The sequence below is a fragment of the Electrophorus electricus genome, chromosome 13 (assembly GCF_013358815.1).
Source record: "Electrophorus electricus isolate fEleEle1 chromosome 13, fEleEle1.pri, whole genome shotgun sequence".
Lineage (NCBI taxonomy): Eukaryota > Metazoa > Chordata > Actinopteri > Gymnotiformes > Gymnotidae > Electrophorus > Electrophorus electricus.
In genome coordinates, this window is record NC_049547.1 from 18,098,193 (window position 1) to 18,121,529 (window position 23,337).

The window sequence follows — 23,337 nt, forward strand, 5'->3', positions numbered from 1 at the left end:
TTGGTGTAGCCTTCTGACAGGTCATGTGATCATTATCAGATTGTCATTACCTGAAGCCTCCAGCAGATAAATTAAGCCGCGTTTCTAGCGTAAGTCTGGGCATTAGTTGTGGCTGTTTCACTTTGAGTATGACAATGTGGGATTCACAGTTGTGCTGTGCTAATCCTCCGGCGTCCATCTAGACATTGGCCTTTCGCTTTGGTTTCACTGCCCGCAAGAGGACTTTAAATGTGTGAAGCTGAAAGGTTTAATGGTCCACCGTTTCTCACCGTATTACTAACACGGATGGTGCAGGCGTGTAGAGACTTCCCTCCTATGGGGCACACTGCTGTCTGGGCTGCAGCATGGGAGACGGTCCCTGCCTGCGTCCCAACGTACCAATCAGAAGGGTCATCTCCACGGGTCAGTCACACTTCTGCCATGTTGTGCACACCATCTCTGCCACTATTACCTTCCATTGGCCCCTGTACCCCAGAGAAAGGCCGGACACCGACCGCAAAGCCATCAGATATGACATCCATTCACGTTCATGGCTTTATCTCCTCCAGCTTTCCTGATGGCAGGTGTTCCCAACCGTATCCTGCCCCTCTGATAGTAGTCACAGGCTGGAGTGAGACCTCCGTATGGCTTCGTGCGGTGATGGAGATGTCTGAATTCAGTGAGATGCATTATGGGGATATTTAGTAAGTGGACATGTTTGCCCTTTATTTCAAAGGTCGTTCAGACAAACAGGATTGCTCTGCTTGCTCTGGTCCTTGCAGACATGCAGTCAGAAAGGAAATGAATGTGTGGGCTGTCTGATGGACTGATAATCTATTCACTCATAACCATCTCGCCCTCACAGGGTGTTATTAAAAGGCAGATTCTGTAAGTGCTGTGTAGTCTACATGCACACTGGATGCCACTTATTGACTTTTTATCCCCCTGTGTTCCTCCCTGAATCCCAGCATGCAACACAGACATCTGTTTTCTTTGTTAATACATGAGCTGTCAGTCCTACTGTCTGGGTATGCGAGTATCTGTAAGATATTGTTCTGTTTATGATTGAAATGTTTTCCATAAAATGTTTTCTTAAAATAGTTTTTTGCTTAAAGCAGTTGTATTCCAGTAACTGTTTAATTTGGTCTTTGTGTCTGATGAGAGAGAGAGAGAGAGCTTTCTAGGGATGGTGTCAAACAGATTGACAGGGCTCTGGAGTAATATTTGGTGGTTTGTGTGACTGAAGTAAAACTGTCTCTCTCGTGCGCTCTCTCCTCTCTCTCTCTCTCCATCTCTGTCTCTCTCTGTCACTCACGCGCACACACCCCCCACACCTTCTCTCAGGGCTACATCCTGATCTTCTGTTCTCTGGTGCTTCGGGAAGGTCAGCCTGCCAGGCGAGGCAATATTCCAGCCTAAGTGCATCAAGAAGCAGGCATGTGTAGGGACTATCTGGCCTTTAATCTCTCCCCGACACCCTGCAAACCCTTCACCTACGCCACCCCAGGTGCTATCCTATCTTGGTCGAATGCAAGTACTCTCTCCTATTGTTTGATGTCCATCTAACATATCGCTGGTTTTAAAAGGTTCTGTGGAGGTTGCACTGGTGTGCAGTATTAGGGTGTAATTCCTGATGCAATCCCTGGAGTTGATCCTCGGAATTTCTTTCACAAAACACATGAAGATCTTTTTTTTTTTTTTCCCCCACCAGGTGATTGGGCAGTGCAGTTAAATTAGATTGGCCGTTCTGAGCACACAGTGCTCGCATCTGTCTTTGTGCATCTCTCAAACCCAGACTAGACTTTCTCTCGAGTCTGTGTCAGGTTCCTGCAGTACATCTCCAGCGTGTGGAAATGGCAGTGAATTAAGGCTGATGAATAAAAGAGAGCGTCAGGTTGAGGGAGGGGACGTCTCCCCTCAGATCAGCTGTGCTGTCCACGGCAGTGTGGATGAGGAGTGAGGTTCTGAGTGGAGCCCAAACAAAATAAGGAGGTGAGGCAAGGGACATGTAGCTCTTTCCAGAAAAGCCTGAGCAAGTCATGGAGATATTCGAGTACAGTATTTCTTCTGTGTTCCATTGTGTGCGCGCTGTTGTAATAGGGAGTGTGTTGCGTGTGAGATGCTTCACATGCGTCGTTATTTGTGCGGACGGCTTGCAATTGAGATGGAGTTGCCATTTCTCTCTCCACCCTCCTTTTTTTGCTGTGGCTCAGATCAGTTTGTGTTTGCTGACTTGGCCATGGTACTGGGTTACATTGAGAATGTGGGTATGACCCTTACAAATCTCACTGTTCTCCCTGTCTGACTCTTGTGATTATGGCACTGAGGTTTGGTAATTAAATAAAGGATGCACTGAGTTTGGAAAATATTCTCTGGGGGTTTTCCTTCCCACTGTCAGCCTGTGCTCGCTTAGCAGGGGTTCGAGGGCACATTTCTGTAAAGCTGCTTTGCGATGGTGATTATGAAAGTGCAATTCGAATGGAACTGAACTACATTGTCTGAGCATTTAGGGCCCATTTTCTGCTGTATTCACACATACCTACAATTTCAAATGCAACAACTAGAAATTTACCAGAGTGATGAAATATTGCAAATTTGCTGTAGTATACAGTACACTGATGAGCAGCATGGAATGGACTAGACCCTTAGACCTATGTGCATGCCCAAGCTGAAATATCCAGCAGTGAAGTGTTTATACTGCTCCCCGCCAAGATAAGAGTCCCTCATCACCCAGGCAAGAGAGGACGCTCATGTTTCACTGTACTTTTTGTAATGACAGTTTTCACTTTGCTTTCTGTTTTGAAAATGTTTTCTTTCTTGGTCTCTCTGTAAAATTGGGGCATGGAGTAAGTGGCTCTTGAATGTGTGGCTGGAGCTCTATATGTGTCTCTGTTACAGTGCTGTGGGGAGATACAGACAGATGAGTATGATACTGTCCCTATCAGACAGCCAAGTCTTATTGCTCCTTTTGTCTCAGAGAGTCAGAGTCAGAGACAGAGGGAGGGAGAAGAGCAACAGCGAGGGAATTGAAGCATGATCATTATTGGAGAAGCACTTTATTTACACACCACGGGCAAACTTGAACACTTTATTGTTAGCATCAATAATACACCAGTAAGGCATGTTAACACCTTTCGTAATGAATGAGGGAGGCTCGTCCTGTTGGGTGGATATGAAAGCAGTTTGTCAACTATTTCAGCTGGTGGTAGAGCTGTCAGAGACTCCTGCTTTCAAGCTTGATGTTTCAAGCCTTGTCCCACTAATCCCCTTGATCCCCAGTCAGGGCTAATTTATGTACCCCTCTTCCTAGGCTCAGTCGTTGAGTATTTCTCTCCCTGGTCCCGCTGCTAGTCGCCAAGCTTTTTGTCTAGGTGTGGATAACGGTTTTAAAAGTCCAGCCTGTCCTGACCTCACATGCTCCTCCTCCCTCTCTGGGTGTGGAGCTGCTGGGATTACTGGGACCTGTGGTGGTACGTGTCTGTATCATCATAGCAGAAATGGAATCTCTGTTGAATAGTGTTTCCTCTACAAGCGGTCTTTGCTTCATTTATTCAGTAATGATTTGTGTAATTATATTCGTTTTAGTCAATAAAATGAAACATATTACGTTCCCAATGACAGAATCAGAAAACATTTTGTATTGTCCCACAATGCCACAGTAATAAACAAGGCACAACTGACATTACTGACTTTTTTTGTGAAATTAAACCAATAATCATTTAATCAAAAATAAATAAAAACAATTTGTGTTATATACCATATGTACCATATAACCATATATACCATAGTACTGTTACTTGTGTTTTTTATTATGGATAGGCTTTACAAACGTGGCCTGGTGCCTTTTGTGAACCTCCTTTCAGTCTCTGATTTTTAGTCGCTGTTGCACATTCTTGTCCCCGGCACAGTTCCTTCCATAGGCGGAGCCGTCGGCTGAAGTGCGGAAGCTCTGTCATGGTCTTCACAGCGCTCGCTTTTACTGTGAGGAGAGTTTCTATCACACGTAACTGCACCCACATCCATCATGGAGTGGCAGACATGCTGGAATTTTGAATTCACCTTTTTCCACTTGAGTAAATACTGTAATTTCAGTGTTTACAGTGATTTTTATATGAATGTTGTGGGGTAAGCATGTAGCGTACAATCTTACGATGTTAATGTGTTTGTGAATATTTTTGCACGAAGGATGTGTGCACACTATCTCACACACTCACAATCTCACACACACACACACACACACACACACACACACACACACATCTCTCCTACCTATAGTAGATTTACCGTCTCTCATACCGGACAGTCTTCTCTCAAACTATCTGGTGGAGATCCAGAATATCTGATCGTGCCCGCCTTCATTCCATCTAAATCTTTCTATCAGTGGTCTGATGTACGAATCAGACCGGCATCGTCGGCCGTCTCCGGTGCTGGCGGCCCCTCCCCCGCGCCCAGCCCTGATCCAATCAGACCCCTGTGTCTCTGACCTCTCTCGGCAACAGCCCAGGGCTTCATCAGTTTCACATTCTCTGCGAGCCAGTGGAGACTTTAGCGGATAGCCGCGCGCCCCTCTGCCATCATGAGAGCTGTCTGAGGCGTGAAGGGCTGTGCAGCAAAGCTGTCGAGCTGCTCTTGAGGGTGGCATGTGTGAAATTATTGCTCTCCGGTTTAATTATTGACAAATTTGTTTGCTCTTGCTTAAATTCCCACTTGGTGCTTACAGGCTGATAACTAGCTGTGATGATAATGGCCTTTCCCCACACTGTACCGCAATGCAGCGGCCACCCTTAGTTCTGCCGCCTCTTCCGCAGGACGAAAGTTAGTTAAGGGCACGCTGAGCTGGGCTCACAGCGCTGTAGAACCTGCTGATTTCTCATTAGCTCATCTGTAGACCTCAGTCCGAGCCAGAGTTGTTTTGGCTCCAGGGCCTTCAAACTGCTTCTCTCACACTCAAGGATGGGCCAACCTCATTTGCCCACTTGCGACCCTCCTCAGGTTCACGCGAAGGTCAGGATCGCATCCCAGGGATGCAGTGGGCTTCGCTCTGTGCTCCCCATTTCTGGGGTGGGGAGGGTGTGGTGGGGGGGGTGGGGAGGGTGTGGTGGGTGGAGGGGGGGAGGGTTTAGATACACCACCCCAGGTTTCTCCCTTTTTCAGGGAAGACAGTAATGACCATCTGTTATGTTGTCAAGTCAGTGACTGTAGTGGTAAGTGTGTGTGTGTGGGGGGGGGGGGGGGGGGTGTGTGCGGGGTTTTTTTTTTTGGGGGGGGGGGTTTGTTGTTTATTTGTTTTTATTTTAATTTATTCAAGGGAGGGCGATATGACACACATGTACACGTATGGCGAGGGCACAGATTTACCTCTGGGGTGTGTGAGAGAGAGAGAGAGAGAGAGAGCGCAAGAGCACTGTACACACGCCACTGGCTATTGGAGGTTGGGAGATGATTCCTCTCTTTGAGGAATGAACCCATCTTTTGCCTGTTTGCCCTGGGCAACAGCCCACTTGCGCGGTGCTGGGTGCGTTAGGTATGGGCCAGTGTTCCCAGCTTTGGACGGCACCTGTCCTTACTTAATCTCTATCAACTGGTTCAGCAGCATGTGCCCACAGAATAATGCTTCACATCATCGGCGTAGCAGTGAAGTATTTTGAGTATTTTAAGTATTATGGTCGGAGCAGGCTAAAGGCTTTTATTGTTAAATGGGTCAAAATATCTAAAACTGCGTAGCAAATGTCTCAAGCCTGCAGCTACATGAGATACTCAAATGGCTCCTCACCACTCCCAACACCCTCTTTATTCTTAGAAAATCTCAACCATAAGTTAAATTGGCAATGTAATTATTTGACTACCAAATATGAATTAATTTGTTAAATTTAGCAGCAACCTAGTCTGTTTGTGTGGCTGCAGAGCCACTGGTGCACGGTTGTATTTGGCGTTTGCAGGTTTCCACAGTGTCATTCTAAATCCTCTTTAACATGTCTAAAGGACTTTAGCTCCTAAGCTTGTCCACTACAGCTGGGCCAGCCATAGTGCTGTTCTGATTTAGCACTGTAGACAGGAAGAAGCGCCTTCGCTGTCAGAGAGCACAGTGGACATGCTGGCGTGGATCTTCTGTCTGTGGAAGAGGGGCCCTCACTCTTAGAGAGTGCCCAGCCCTGTGGGAAGGCCCTTAACCCCTGGCAGGTCCTCTGTGTTGGCATCGCTCCAGTGGAAACACACTGCACATGGTTATCTGGCAGAGTAGTTCTGGTTTAAATGGATTATGATTTGGTGGGTATTACTGAACACTTCTGATGGGGAATTTGTCTGGGTTTCTTTTCTTCATGCAGATGTAATCCTACCCATTTTTGTTTAAGAACATTGACAAGAATGTGTTGAATATGGATAAAAGGATTTACTAAATTAATAAATGATTGTATCCTGAATAACTTAGGATGTTTTGTTTTTTTTCAGAAACAGTGGAGTTGATACATTAGTAAACTAATTCTGGAGTTCTAAAATGTTTTATTTAAATCTTGAAGTAGCTACATGAATTGTCATTCAGAGTTAATTAATTAATACACACTCTAAGAACAGTATATTTTTTATAGTGAAGTTTCGTGTATCTACCTAGGAAAATGAGCAGTGTCATGAGCATCTCAAATCAAGACATCAAGCCTTCAGTCCTTGCTGAATGTCTCTGAAATTAGTCAAGCCTGCTCATACTTTAATACTAATGATTGTTATACAGTGTTGTGGGGTCAGTTTGTGCTGTTGTAGTCAGCTTAAATCAGTACCCTGGAATATGAATCCATCTACCGCATCATTAAATGGAAAACTATATATGTGGGAGCAGGAAGTCATAAATAAGACTCTTGCAGGGAGGAGGCGGATTTGTTTAAATACATGTGGAATGTCTGCCCACAGCGTTTAGACTTTATCTCCCCTTTGTTATCCTACTTCAGGCTTAAACTAGTCGATCATGAAAATTTGGATTGTTTTAGGATGCTGTATGATAATGTATGAGTTTGTTGTTTGAAAATGTTTGATGGAGTTGCACAATATATTTCCCCCGCTGTTTGGAATAATAGAAGAACTTTGCATTAGGAAACCTGTGTAGTATTATGTTCTGCTGGGAAGACAGCAATGTATTTTTTCTTCTTTTGCATTGATTCGTGGTGTTCTGTTTGAACGTAAAATTGGATGCTGTTCTGCTGTATTACTCTTCTGGAAATTCATATTACTCCAACCAGCATCCTGCGTCTCTCCACAGTGTAGACCAGGCAATTACGCAATAACAGACTTCTCATCACTCGAGTCTGGTTTGGGCCCTGTGGAAAGCAGTGTTTGACAAGCCTGGCACACATTTAGTTACTTGAAACATCATCTTGGAGCCTGACTCTAAGTTGTAGAGACAGTTATTGTTTGCAACGGATGATGGATTTTTTTTTTTTTTGGGATATATCCAGCCAAGATGAGGATAGTCCTCCATTCCTTTAGCACCCTGCTGCCAAACTGTCTGTCTTCCATTACTGATAACACATGGCTGACTATGGATCGTTATTGGCAGCGCACACACACATACCATGGTCTGTCCATATGGTTGCAGCTTAGGGGACATACAGCACATGGGTGCCATTGGATTGATGGAGCCCATGTGTGTGAGTGTATTTGTGCAACATGCAGCTCTTCCGCTCAGTTGCGATCATTTGCTCTCTCTCTCGTGCGCACGCACACACACACACAGACACACACACTTCTGTTATTGGCACGGGCGGAATTTGGCCTGTAGACGCTTGTAAAGTATTTTAGCAAGAGGAAATAAAGGTAAGCACGGTTAGCATCATTCTCTGGCCCTGACGTATTGCAGCAGTACTAAACATATGTGAATATATGCATCTGTATATATACCTATTTGAGAATGTAGAAGTCCTCGGATTACATTTTGCATACTATTGGATTTTTATCTTGTAACAGTAGAGCACTGTGTGTGTGATTTCTCTTTGTGATGGGATCAGGAGGTCACAGGTGAATTGTGCACACTAGACCCTGTAGTGATGTGGTGCTATCAGGTGAGACATACCTGTACTGCCACAGAGCGAAGAAATTAGAGGTGTATGTCGACGCAACACACACGTACGCACGCACACACTCCTCTTCTCACATAGCCAGTGCTGTTTCTAAAACATGAACCCAGCTCCACTGTCAGACACGGGGCCTCCAAGTAATTGCTCAGCTTCGCAGTTCAGTGGTAGCGTTACATCCAAGCGTTTTGGCCCCAGTCTGAAAGGGCAGTGCCAGTGTGCTCCCCCCCCCAGCAGGGCCCAGACACGCTGCCTTTCGTCTGCAAATTATGCCTTTTCTTAAACGAATGTTGTGTACGAGGCTTGTCAGTAGCGTTTGCAGCACATTGCTCTCTATATTGTATTATGGAGATGTCTTGCTATAATTACCCACATCCTTTAACGCTGACTGTAGTTGGAGTATTGAACCACGCACGCACACACACACACACACACACACAGCAGAGCAGGCTCTGTCACCGTGGGCGACGGATGTCACACAGATACTGATGTCAGGGCCGACAGGTGGAGAGTTTGTCATGGTGCTTCTCACACACTGGTGCTTCTCTCACACACTCCACTACACTGTGTCACACACACACATGCACTCTACATAGGGAATTTGCAATTATGAATGTAACCTTGGGGTAAGTCATTCTGAATCACTTAATCAGTCACTTGGACTGTCACAGTGTTTGCAGGGATAAGCGAACTGGCTAAAACGTTGGTGAGTGGAACTGAGCATATCCGAGCTCGGCGACAGCGCTTCATTATCGCTTTTATTTGGTGAATAATGTATGTCTTCACCCTCTCCTCCTCACCTGGTCCACCCCTGCGTGGTCTTCGCGCTCCCGCAGCCGTGTGGAGGCACCAAGGCCAGTGCGACGGTGCTGAGACCCTATCCTACCGCTGCCGACCGACACCGGAAATTCCACCCTCTGGCTGCCTGACCTTAAATGGAATAAACCAGCCAAGCCAGATTAGTTATTTCCACCGTCGGGCCTCTTGCCTGCCGCTAGCTCAGGTTTTTTGCGCTGGCAGATTGCTGCCAAAAGAGAGGAAAGTAGCACAACGCCACCACTCCTTAGAGTGAGCCGTCTCTAAGCATGTGCTAATGGGCTGTTCTATAAATATCCCTCCCGTAATGGACTCAGTGCTCCCAGACGCATTGGCCCTGTTAGAGGTGGACTCATGCAGCCCAGCGCGGGGTTTGCAGGGTCCATGGGTCTGTCACCTTTCCATGCATTACAGATGTGGGTGATTGTGCTTGAGTAATCTCTCTTTGTGGATCTTGAGAGCTCTCTCCATATCTCTCTCTCTCTCTGCCTTTCCTGCTTTCTCTCCCAGCAGGAGGACTGAGGGCAGAGTGGCTCTGAGAGAGGTTCCACGCTGGCCCACTCCCCTCAGATTGTGGCTTAATTTGCTGGTTTTTTTTTTCCTGCAGTTGTTTAATAATAGTTGATCTGTCTAGTAGGGTGAAAACACCTCCAAACCCACAGATACCTACCAGTACACAGTATACTTCATCAGTTGCACTCTACGCTACTACACCCACAGCACCTCTCAATATATGATAATAATCTTTATCCTATTAATATGGCTATTATTTTTATTACTGTTATCTTTTTTTTTTTGTCCAGTTTAGAATTTGTCACGTTATTATTTGCTTTGGCAAAATTGCTCCTGGTATAGTCATGCCAATAAAACGACCTTGAATTGAATTGAAATTGGTGCTGCCAGAGGAGGTATGCTGATGAGCCGTGCTGAGGTTTTGCACTGGAGGTGTTTGTGTGTGTGTGTGTGTGTGTGTGTTTTATTTTTATATATATCCTGTCTGTCTGTCGCTCTCTCTCTCTCTGTCCCTCTGTGTCTTTCTGTCCAATTCAATTGTTCTTTATTGGCATGTCAAATATTCACAGTTCTATTGCCAAAGATTTGATGTTTGTGCGTGGTTGTAGCTGAGGTGACATGGACATGGTTTCTGCATGTCTCCATCTTTCTTTGGCCTCATCAGATATTTGTGTAGCTCACTTGCAGCTGGTCTGTGTGTGTGTGTGTTTTGGTGCAGGCAGGGCCAGGGAGAGCACTTCCTTTAATGCGCAGCACATATAGTGCTTAATATTTAGCTGCATGATTTGTGTGTTGCTAGCTGGCGGACTTGGATCTGTCGTCTGTGCATGATGGTAGCAAGATTTGCGTGTCTTGAGTTTCTCTTGAGTTTGCTGGGTGGAGAAACAGATCTGTTTTGATCTTGATGTGTATTTGTATTTGGATCCCTTTTCATGAGTTCTTTTATCAGAAATTCTGCTGTTTTACACAGGAAGACCTTCACTTGTTCAGTAATTCTCTCAGTGGCTCATTGCTTTTTGTGTGTATGCGTTTGTACACATTCTACAGTTACCAAGAGCTTTTTAACTGATCTTATCTCCTAGACAGCTTGCCAGAGTTGAGAGTAGATCCACTGATGTTCTGGCTGTACAATCTGCCCCTTGTTGACTCTTTATTGACTAGGGAGTGTATGCCCATTTTACAGGTGCGGTGTATGCACATCAGTGTCATGGCTGAGAGCTGCTCCATCTTTCAACTGCCCACTGTCAGATGCAGCACTTTCAGGAACTGGTTCACAGAGGCCATTGCTATGAAACCTCCTTTTTATCATTTACTTTGTACTCTTTAACATTTTAACAACACTTTAAATACAGAGTATTGCGTGAAAACGTTGTAGCCTCACTGTTACCATAGCGCTGTGGTCCAATTTAATTTTTTTTCCCCTTCTTTGCGCATGACCTGTTATGACGGATTGCATCAGAGGGCTGTCCCAGTCGTCCCGCCCTAGAGAGACAGTGCGTGACTTTGGAGAAACACACACACACACACACTCATGAGGGAGAGGCTCCAGACCAGCAGGCTGCCCAGTCAGATGGTCCGGGTGTGTGGTGTCGGCATTTGTACAGACGGTTGTGGCTGGCAGGTGGCGGGGTGGCCCACTGATTCTTCCATCAGAATGGAACTGGCATTGAAGCACGGGCCCGGAGAATCGGGGCACTGCAGAGACGGCTGACCTCTGGCCGGACTTCAGCAGCCACATCATGTTATCTGCTCTTGTGTACAATGAGCTCTTTATTGGAAACACTGTCCTGTTCCTATACTAACTACTTACTGGTACTTAATGATGCATTTTATAAGTTACTGCAGCCTATCCTATGTAGTTTATTACTGCAATCCACCTAATCCCATGAAACGTATTACGTGGTGCGTTATAAATGGTGATGGTCTGTAGTGGCGAGTGTTGGTGGGTGGTGCTGCTATAAATCTACATTATGTACTTAACTAATAAAATCATGCTGTCTCAAAGATGCATCACGTTATTGTTTCGTATAAATGACACAAATGATGGGTTTAGTGATGTATGGTATATACATAAGACTAGAAAACTAAACATCGTATTATTGATAGGAGGCCAATGTTTGCAGTGCTAGAAATCTGTGTATTCAGGTGAAACGTATTCAAATGAATACATATTTCACTTGCAAGGTAAACGGTGTATCGGTCTGCTGTGAATGCATAGGCTGGCAATGCACTGCAAAATGAAAACATTTATGCTAGAGGGCCTCTCCATGGTACATTTACCATGTGCAAAGCTTGTGTCTGACTACGTTTGTGGAGGGCAGGTTTGACTAATGGATGACAGCGGAGAGGTTTCACTCGAGTGACACCTTTGAAGAAGATGCATTCCGATTCATTCCTACCTGACAGTGTGTAACATCTGTGTAACCTTTGATTAAAAAAAAAAAGACTGTGTGGGTTGTAATTAATGAACACTTGGGCATGCCAGTGAGAGGGTTATTAGAGTTCAAATTAACTCTCTACGGTAATGGGAGGCTGGAGATCAGAGAGAGATCATTGGGTCAGGACACATTTAAAGGAATCCTAATCTGTTCCTAATGATGACTGAGGCCTGGTGGAACGTGAGAAGCTCTGTGTAAATCGGATCATTCTAATTGCTGTCTAACACTGTCGGTGTTTTTTAAATACTCTCTTAGTCATTTGCCAGTTGTTTCAACCCATCTCACAGATTGCTGTCTGTGTCTGTGTGACAAAGTAGTCTTGCAGTTGTTAAATTCTTATTAGTAATTATTTCTTTCTTGCTTGAATTTCCAAACCTTCTTGTTTTTTAGTCTTTGTCTTTGCTAAATGTTAAATTTGTTTCTGTTGGACAGTGGAGTTGTGCTTGGTGGTGCCCTCACAGAGGCAGCTGATCCTCTTGTGGCATCCTCCTTCTCTGGCTACCCCCTGTGCTCTCTCCTCATGGTCTCTTCCTGCCCATCTTGGCCTGGCTGTCCCCCCTTGTCACCACCTCATGATCTCTTCCAGCTCATTCTGGCTCACCTGGTCTCTGACTACTGTGGGGAAAAACAAGCAAACAGCCCAATGCTTTTCACTTCTAGCTTTAACAATCCTCTTCCTATGTGACGATCAGCAGAAACCCGGATCTTTGTGGTTGTGATTGTGTTTGAGGTTTGTAAGGACATTTTTTAACCACCATAACAGAAAATAAAGGAGGTAGTACGGTGTTTTGTACAGATTTCCCATCCCTCAGGATTACTGTCTCATCAGTAAGACAGTCAGGCTTCAGGGGGTACCTATATTTTGTGTGAGTAATGCAAAACGGACATATGTCATCTGTTAGTAGTGTATTGGCAGATGGCCTGTCAGAATGGCTGTGCTTTTATGGACACGCAAACTCTTCGATTCTGCGTGCGCTGTGATTTACGGGCCTTTTCTTGAAACTGGAGTCCTGATGCTTTAGAGCCATCGAGCTCTTAAGCGGTGTGCGTCACAACCAAAGCAGTCGTCCCTTGAGCCTGCCCTGCTGGTTGGGGGTTAAATGGATACCCTGGGGCAGAAGGGGGTTGGTTTGCAGGAGTTTTGAGTGTGTGCGGTGGGAGATTATCCCCGGCTTTCACACCCACGTGTACACACGCGCTTGCACACCCCCTTCAGCCTGTCACCAGGCAGACACCAAGCGCTCAGCCCTGCATTGTGAAAGCTGCACTCTACATGAAAGCGTGGGCACTGGCATCTCTGTTGGAGCTGTCTTCAGCTCAGCACCCCATCAGACATTAATTACCTGGCCAGGAGCCACTAATAGGTTTGAGGAAGATGTGATGGGTTGATATGAGGGCTGATTCATGATCCAGTCCCCGTGCTGTGTGTGTGTGTGTGTGTGTGTGTGTGTGTGTGTGTGTGTGTGGTGACCAGGCCCTGTACCTTTCCTGGCTTGCTGGTAGGGGTTGTGTGGTGTTGTTGTATGAAGCTTCATTGTTCATTGTTGTCATGTAGGCTTCAGGGAGATCACCCTGGAATTGGTTCAGAGATGAGCAGACAGGGTGTTTTTTTTTTTCTCTGTCTGTAGGGGGGAACATAATGTTAAGAATTGAGACATAGTTTATGGGTCAGTATGTTCTGTGCCTGAAATGGATAAAAATGCAGTGAGCTTGAGACACACACACACACAAAACCAACCCCCCCCCCCCCCAAAAAAAAAACAAAAAAACAAAAAACTGTTGTACACTACTGCTTCACCACAGCCTGCAGCATCACTACCATGACCTGCTCTGTGTGTGGTGTACTCCGTTACGCTGACCTGCTCTGTGTGTGGTGTACTCCGTTACGCTGACCTGCTCTGTGTGTGGTGTACTCCGTTACGCTGACCTGCTCTGTGTGTGGTGTACTCCGTTACGTTGACCTGCTCTGTGTGTGGTGTACTCCGTTACGCTGACCTGCTCTGTGTGTGGTGTACTCCGTTACGCTGACCTGCTCTGTGTGTGGTGTACTCCGTTACGCTGACCTGCTCTGTGTGTGGTGTACTCTGTAACGCTGGCCTGCTCTGTATGTGGTGTATTTTGTAACGCTGAACTGTTTGTGGTGATCTCCATTATGCTGACCTGCTCTGTGTGGTCTACTCCATTACACTGACATGTTTTTGGTGAACTCCATCATGCTGACCTGTTTGTGGCGAACTCCGTTACACTGACCTGCTCTGTATGTGGTGTACTTTGTAACGCGGACCTGCTCTGTATGTGGTGTACTTTGTAACGCTGACCTGCTCTGTGTTATACTCTGGTGCCTCATACACTTGTACTAGTTTTACACCTGCAACCACACAACTACCATTTGTGTTGGAGCCGAGTTCAATATGGTCAGTGGCCCAAATAATGCGTTGTCAGTAGTTGTCTTGTGATCAGAAACTGACTGATAAAATTGATTCATTTGGGTAGAGCATGGTAGGAGAATTATGCATGAAAATGCACAACATAATTGTGAAACGGTTTGTTGTTATTGTCACAAGTAAGAAAGTAAAGCCTTACAGTCATTTTTCTTCTAACCGACTGATCTATAATATATGCATGTCTTTATTATTGGTCAGTGTTCTAACCTGCAGCTAACAGTCTGCTCTGGTGTGCAGGCTGCATTATTTATTTTCTGTGAATCAGAGTTGTTTTTATGATTCACAGGTTTCTCTCTTACTTATGAAGATTTAATTGTTGTTTAAATAAATTTAGGTAAGTCATGTGATATGTTTTCAGAGTAACTTTAGCTCATTCAGTCCTTTGTCCAGCACTGTGGATGTCTGTGTATCCATGTTTTCAAGATGTGAGGCCCCTGAGTGTTTATAAAAAAAACAAAACAGCACAGTTGTGTAGCTGTGCACGCGGTCGGCCGTGTGTGTGGGTGTGGGTGTGTGGGTGGGTTGGGTGTGTGTGTGTGTGTGTCTGAGTGCTGTTTCATACATCAGCAGGATAGCTGCATCCCCCATTTCCCGCTCCTGCTGTCTATGTTGCTGTAGGCTGCTGGTGTGAGCTGTTTTCTGACCACCTACATGTAGCTCTCTGTTTAGCTGTAGAGTGCTCTCTGTAGTTCTGGGTGCACTCACAGTATGTGGTCAGAAAGACCTGCATCTGTAAAGCGAGGTGTGGAGTGGTGCGTGCATGCGTGTGTGTGAGCGACGGGCACCAAAGCCTGCACACCCGGTCAACCTCCCTCCAGGCTGAGGGCTGCTGAGCCACAGGTCAGCACTCATGTTTGTTGCGTTGTGTTCTGTTTCCTAGGTAACTTGCAACTGCTTTAGCATCAGTGATGGAGAGCTGCAGGATATTGGAGTGGGCCTCTACCCCAGGTGAGTGCTCAGAGCCAGCTCAGATACGCCGCGCTCCTTCCTTCCAAAACTGTAGAGCGAAAGACCATATAGAACTTTATTTGTTCTGTCATCTGTATGCGTTGTAGTGCATTTAATGGTCATTGGGGTTCATTAATGGTAGGTTTATGTTCCGTTGAGTCAGCTGCCTTTGTGTGAGGCTGTTCTTATGAGACTGGGCTGTTCCTATGAGGCTGGGTTGTTCCTGTGAGGCTGATCTTTTCGTGCGAGGCTGGGCTTTTCCTGTGAGCCTGATCTATTCCTGCGAGTCTGGGCTGTTCCTACGAGGCTGAGCTGTTCCTGCAGGGCTGATCTATTCCTGTGAGGCTGGGCTATTCCTGGGGGCTGATCTATTCCTGTGAGGCTGTGCTGTTCCTGCGACCAGAGCATTGCTGATCTGAATGAAGTGGTGCCACTGCCTTTGTGCAGAAGCAGGGAGAGTTCTATCATTAAGCAGGGAGAGTTCTGTCATTAAGGATTACATGCGCCGTGCCATGACGGCCAACCTGCCTTGGGCTCCTATGTTTTCACACGCCACGGCGGTAGAAAAGACACTCGCTAGCAGTTTGAAGGTTTGAATGTACACACAAACAGACATTTGAGGATTAATGTGGCCAAATTACAACTTGCTCAGGCACATTTTGAGCCCTTAAATGAGGGGGATTTCTCTGTGTGTGTGTGTGCGCGCGCGCGTGTGGCTGTGTGTGTGTGTGTGTAGTTGTGCTTTTTTACTCTCCATGTGCACATTTCAAATGAAGTCTGGTGCCTTGACAAATTCTAAATGTCTACCTTACACTAACAGCTAACCAGTTAATTATATAATTTTGTTAATGTATTTCTTCGTGTGTAATAAAGGTCAAAGCCATCACTGAACTAATTATGTCTTGTTGCTTTGCAATATGACAGTTGACTGGTTTCTGTCAGTAGTGATCAAACATTAGATAATTATTCAAGGGAATCAATTAGCTAAAACTCAGATTATGGGAATAATCTGTTAATAACTACAAAACATTTGGTGAACTTTGCGACCAGTAACAGGATCTGTGTGTGGTCTGTGAGCTTTGGAGCTGCTGTTGCCTCATAGCATGTGCCTCTGTGTCCAGAGCCATACTGAACTAGGGGCACAGAGAGCCTCTCCTACCACGGTTCACTGTTTCCAATAATATCACACACACACACACACACACACACACACACCACGTCTAGTCCAGTTTTGGCAACATCTCTTCAGTAACATGCAGAAAGATGTAGTTAGATCTGTAAAGATGAACACCACATGAACAGTCCATATATAGTAGATGTGCCAGTGATCAGCATGTATCTCCAGCAGGTTTATCTGTAGCAAAACTAAAAGTGAGGGACCACAGTCTTGAGGGCCAGAGGATGACCACACTTCTGAAGGTTGGATGGTGACCACAGTCCTGAGGGCTCTCTGAGGCTTTGAATTCCACCCATATTATTGTCACAAACCTGAGTAGCTGGACGACAGCATCAGCATCTCAGATTACCAGAAAGCTTGACTGGGGGCCCCAAGCTTTATATATCGGAAGTTAACCAAAAGCTTGAGTAAATAAGTGAGTCTTTAACCTGGATTTAAAAATTGAGTGTGTGCCTAAGTCCAAAAAAGCTGGAAGTTCCATAACTGGGGGCTTTATATGAGAAGGCTCTACCCCGGGCTGTAATCTTACTAATTCTAGGGACTAAGAGAAACCCTGCATTTTGAAAATGCTGTAGGGGAGGTGGATTATAGTATACAATTCGCTCAGACACTGTGGGTTTATACGTCAACAAGAGAATTTTAAAATGGATCCAAATTTCACTGGGAGCCAGTTCATAACTAAAAGAAAAGGAGTAATGTGAACCAACCTTCTATCTCTGGTAACGACTCTGCCTGTAGAGCTGGAGTTTATTTGATGACTTTTACAGCATCTAATTAGAACCATTACAATAATCCAGTCCAATTACAACCATCACAATAATACAGTCCAATTAGAACTAATCCAGTCCTATTAAACTGATCCATGCTTCAATTTCATCAACTGATGAGCATATGTTTCAGTTGATCAATATTATGTAAATGGAAAACGTTTTAGAAAGTTTTAGAACCATTACATATGTGAGTCTAACACCTACATTTTTTACACCAGTTTTGGATGATACTGAAAAGCCATCAAGATTTAGTCGAATATTAGCTCATTTGCCTAGGTCCAAGCAGTATTTGGAATTCAAAAATAGAAAGTTCGTCGCCATCCAGTTTTTTAAATTCCTTTTGAAAAAAATATTAGAAAACTGAGTATCATCTATATAACAATGGAAGCTAATGCCATGCTTACGAATAATTGTGCATATATAATGAGAATAATAAGCAGTGCTGACCCTTGTGGAGCAACATTTTTGTAAGCTCAGAGCATTAATTATGTACAAAGAAAATGGATAGCGATCTGCCAAATAAGACTTCAACCAGGAGAATGCTTGAACCCCCTAATGCCAACGAGTATTTCAAGCTTATCCAGTAAGACGGTTTATGGCATCAAATGTGGCACTAAGATCTAAAAGTATAAAAAGAGATGCATCAGAGGATATTAAAAGATCATTAATGAACTTTGTTAGCAAAATTGCAATGTTGGTCTAAATCAAGACTGAAATAATTCATGGGCATAATTTGTCTGTAAATATGCGCATAATTGCAACAAAGCTACTTTTTGTAGTATTTGGTTATTTGGTTATTTTCTAGTATATGGTTTGACCTGTAATTGGAAAGCTCATGGGAATGAAGTTTTTTAATTAGTGGTTTAATAACCACGCGTTTTAATGATGTGGAAATACAACCCAGGCCAAGAGAAGAGTCAATTATAGTAAGCATAATACTAATACTAATAATACTAATGGGCAGTAGTTACACAAAGAAATGATAACTTAATAAATATAAATAAATAATTTATGTGACAGATATTCGTGTATTCATGACTTAAAAATCTGTTAAAAGCTGACAAATGAAAGCTATTTATCATGCGTAAATTGTCAGAATTGGCATTCATTCATGCTACACCAGTGCACACCTGTACCACACCACATTTGTCTCGGGTGGCGTGTTCGGCCTGTGCTGTGGTGGAGGAGGGTGTCTGCGTCATTCCTGACCCGTGTCGACCCAGTATTTATGCTTGCTCTGTGCATGCATAAGATGTAGTGGTGTCCGGCTAATCCTCCCACTCGTGGCAGGTGCATGCTGGGGGATTTGTTTTGTCAAGTGCACATAATTTCTCAGTACATCTGTTGGGGTTCAATCCACACTGTTACCGGATGCAGTGCGTCTGAGACAGCTCAGCAGGGCGTTACTGGGGGCAGAGTGCACCCAAGAGCCTGCATTCTTCTAAGATGATGATGTGCTGCTGTCTGACACCACAGTGGCAGAAACTACTGAAGTTTTATAAACACCCCACTGAGAGCAAACACTCTCTTGCCTACATAAACCAAAGATTGGATCTTTCCTTGTCCCTATTCACTGTGAATCATGCAGTTAAAACTATAAAGAATAATTGGAGCTTGAGAAACTGCAACAGTGAAATCCTTTTCCACCAGGTCACTGTGTGTGCGCTGTGTATGAGGCAGCTCTTCCTGTGCATCTGAGCCAGGTGTGCTCAGGTGTACCCATGTCTTCAGGAGCTTTACTGCTCACTGCACCTGTAAGAATAATGACAGCTGGAAATAACAGGAATAACAGATTATGCTGAACATTGTGCTGCACCTCACCTATTGATATTTTGGGTTGCCTGGCAACAGCCGGGTCCGTCTTCGTCACACAAAAGGGTAGAACGCACGTACGTGAGGTTCTAACCTTTAAATGCTTGCTCTCGGTTCTCCAGTTACTGTTCTCCTTAATCTCTTTCACACTGTTACACTGATACAGTTACTGGTCTCCTTTCTGTCTGTTCTCCTTGTGCCCTGCTGTTTACTGATCTCCAGTCTCTCTGTTCTCCTGTTAGCTCTTCATTTTTCACCCCTCGCCTTTAAATCAATCTTCTGCCATTTACTCTTGTCCCATTTAGAAGGGTATATGTTTCAGTAGTCAAGCGCAGGCTTGTTTACACTGGGTAAAGTGTCATGTTGCATCGCTTTGACACCACTTGTAAAGGTTCGGTTTAAGCCTGTGTGGCCTAAGGAGAGACTGGCACTGAGGTGTTGTGTATAAGTGAAGTATCAGAACTAGTGATTAGGGAGTAACCACAAAAACACTTTTTTTCTGCAGTTAAATGCTTTGCTTTAGGGCAATTGGCTTGTATATTTTCAGACAAGAAGATGATCCAGCTAGCTCTGGTCCCGCTGGTGTGATCTGACTGACGGCCCATGTGCTGTTCCTGATTACATGCTTTCCTTACCCAGTGACACATGATAACTGTTTCGTGTCATGTTACATATGGGCGAGTGTCTTTTTGTTGCATTAAAACTAAACAATAAGAAAAAATTTGAATAAAATAAAAATGAAGAGTCTTTGGAATATATTAGACAAGTATTTCTGCTGAAGACATCAGCGAAATCCTCTGCTTCTTGGGTTGGTCATTCAGAGCAACAACTTCATAGGTGATAGTTCAGCTGACAGTGAGAGACTGAATAAAGTATGAGTGTCTCCTGTATGTGTCATAATGGTTCCAGACCTTAGTTAATATTACCAGATCATATACCAGATGGTAAACAAACCTCGGTGCATGTGATTAGCAAACTGTGAAATGCTGCAAAACTGAGATGTAATTCATGTTTACAGTGCTTCTTGGGGTCCTGTGTGGGTGGTTACAGTACTGTATTTCCAAATGCAGCATCCCTGGGAACCTTCGAGTCCTAAGGAGTTTCAGCTCTTGGATTAGAGTTAGCAAACACAGCCGGGGGACTGATGCTCAAATTGCTGTTTGGATTTAAATGAGTTCAGGAAGTTTTAACTCTGGATATTAGGGTATGGTAACCTCAAGCTTACTTTTAGACCTCCAAGAAAAATGATGGGTAACAGTAGGACTCTACCAATTAGTCAGCTGTGTTTGCTTTCTGGGAGCACGACATGTAGCATTAGAGTTACTACAAAGGCCTTCTGCAATGGTGCATTTTCACCAGACCGCGGGCAAACACAAGCAATTTTTTGGAGAAGCTTTGCTGGTGACTCCTCAAGCATTAGATAAGAACAAGCAGCACAATCTTTTCCTCACACACACACACCACATGATATGAGAAAATTCAGCATGCCTTCAGAAAGTGGGAGCTTCAAAAAGTCCACCTCCTGTTTTCAGATCACTCACCGTTTTCTTGCTTTGTCCTGCACCCAGTTTGTGTTCAGAGCACGTCTTGCCATTTAGCAGAACTCTCTTCTGCCCACATAGCTTTCATGAGGCCCACTGGGAGACTGAAGATTGATTATAGCGTAAAGAAAAGTACTTCATGAGATCATTGGGATCATTGTGGAGTGAGTCTGATATCAGTGAACTATCAGTTGATCAGTAAAGACTTTCACCGGCTGGATTGTGTGTAAAGTGTAATAACTGTTGGAGATATGTCTGGGCAAGCCAAATAGTGATACTAGATCTTGTGTCAAATAAACATGGATTACCCCTACTACAACTCTGCCACAGGCATCAAAGTTTAATGGTTTTATTTTTCTATATGAAAATTAATCCTCCTTGATATGAATGCACTTGGCTGCGATTTTCTTTTGTGGGGATAATTTCCGGGAAATATTGGTTGAGCTCAATATGCAATATGTTCGGAGCCAGAGTAGAAGCCTGCACTCACTCCATCAGAGAAGAACCACACACAGGCAGCTAGAACCACACTCAACTGGAGCAGAACCACACACAGCCAGCTAGAACCACACTCAACTGGAGCAGAACCACACACAGCCAGCCTAAACCTCTCACTCAACCAGAGCAGAACCCACACTCACTCAACCAAAGTAGGTCCCCACACTCAATCAGAGCAGAACTCTGTGCTAGAGAGTGTTAGGGTTATAGACTGCAACTGCAGCCTTTCCCTCTGGTTTAAAATGTCCTGTGTGTGTGTTTTCTCTCTCTCTCTCTCAGCATGTCTCTACTGAACCATGACTGTCAGCCCAACTGTGTGATGGTGTTTGTGGGGAAGAGACTCCAACTACGAGCTATACGAAATATTCAGCCTCATGAAGAGGTAGCAGAAAAACTGAAAGCACTCGCGCGCACACACACACACACTTTTTCTGCGTGCACGTCTGTGTCTGTCTGTCTCTATGTGAACTCTGTGAATTTGCATGTAATATCATTTTGCATGTAATATCATTCTATGAATGTATCTGTTAGTATTTCCCACTCATGCACACAAACAATTTCAAACATGTATCTCCTATCTGTATTACGCAATTATATATATAAACACACATTAGAAGGGCCGGGTCAGAACTGACCCCAGGATTGTTGAGGTCATTACATGCAATCCATGGAGTTTATCTACATATTAGAATGAACCTAATTCAATTAGCAGAGATTAATGCTCATATGTAGGCCTGAACGTATAGCAGAGACCCCTAATTAATTAGTCTGTTTAAAGCATACTGAATAATTCTCGCCAGCCTGAGCAACTCAAGCTACTTGCACTGGGTTAATGGAGCACTTATTCCAGCCTGCCTGACTACACTCAGTTCCTTTATCACACCCCCCCCTATGAAAACTCGGTGGCTGTGCTTTATATGGCCGGACATGAGTGTGAAGGTGAAGTATGGTTGGCATACTGCCCTCTTGGCCTGTCCTCATATCTGCCTGATGTGGAGAAAAGCATAACGGCAGGTACTGGGAGACAAGGAGGAGCAAAACAAGAAAGTATTAACAGTGGATGTAATGGTGACAGTGACTCTGATGGGCACTTTGTGCTTATTGGGAAAGTGATGCTAAATTTTGTTTTTACTGCAGCACATTGTATTATCAATATACTATGAATATGACGTTGTAGAAAATGAGCTTCAGGTCATTGGATTTTAGCATCTATATTGGTTAAACCTTACATTAATTGACTCACTTTATAATTGGTTCCCCACTACAGGGAATCATAAGTATTCAGACAGGTTAAGTACTTAAAAATATTCAAACTGGCTTGCAAATTTCGGGATTTCACGTCTGTGACCGGTAGACGTCACGCTGAGTGTCTTTTCTGGTGATGATCTGCCAGGTCTGTATTTTTCAGCTCTTGCTGGATTTTGCCCACAGCTGTTTAAACAGTACGTGAAATGCTTTGAAATGGAGAAGCTTCATCTGTTTCACTTTATCCGATAAACTTCTGATTCACGCTGTTTCTTCCTGATTAAAAGTTCCTTGTTTGTAATCTGTCCTTCCCTGGTCTTCACAAGTGATGGTTATCTCCAAGCTCAACCAAGAACTCTGTTTTTACCAATGTACAAAGCCATTAATTCTGACAATTATTAATTATAATTTTTTAAATAATATTTTAGCCTCATGCATTACTCTTTGGTCCTCATATTGACATAGCACAGACTCCAGATGTAAATCTAGAATCAACTGTAGACTTTGGATTATCCCTTATGTGTGAACTAATGATGCAAGAACACACCAGGAAATAGACCAAATTGCCAGGAAACAACTGAGCAGCTAAATGTCCAATTATGCTTGGTCCTCTGAAATAGGGGTGGGGTATATAGAACAGGGTACACAAGTCTTGTACGACTCTCCCAGCGTAGATACCCTCAAATTAAAGACAACATTCTGCACTTTAACCTCGCAGACACCGTTTCCTTACAAGTGCAGTGCGATGAAGTAGGGTGCGGAAACAAAACGGTCATGGCCCAAATATAAGTGGTCTGTACCTTTATGTTTGGGAAATTAGCTTTTAAGTATTATTAGTTCACAGCCAGTTCACAGCCGAAACTGAACAGAACGTGACGGCACTGCTCACAAAACAGCGGCCTGGCAGTGCTGGGATGGCAGTGAACGGGCATACCGTGGATGCGGCGCTTGTGCAGGCCCATGAAGACTGGAGGGCATCAGAAAATGCTGTCATCTCTTCGTCTTTCCCGCACATGCAGTAATGAGCACTTTCCCCGCTGCCTGGAATTCAGCTCTCATTACACGGTTGAAGCACCTGTGGTTGGCTGCTGCCAAC

General features: G+C 44.4%; 1 protein-coding gene across 1 annotated transcript in view; it reads left to right on the plus strand.

Moving 5' to 3' along the window:
* The window catches only part of smyd3 (SET and MYND domain containing 3), a 110,611-nt gene that overhangs the window by 65,587 nt on the left and 21,687 nt on the right, over window positions 1-23,337 (plus strand). The window contains exons 6-7 of the mRNA XM_026999906.2: window positions 15,131-15,198; window positions 21,276-21,378. Coding sequence (XP_026855707.2) covers window positions 15,131-15,198; window positions 21,276-21,378 — 171 coding nt within the window. The remainder of the gene's footprint in view (window positions 1-15,130; window positions 15,199-21,275; window positions 21,379-23,337) is intronic.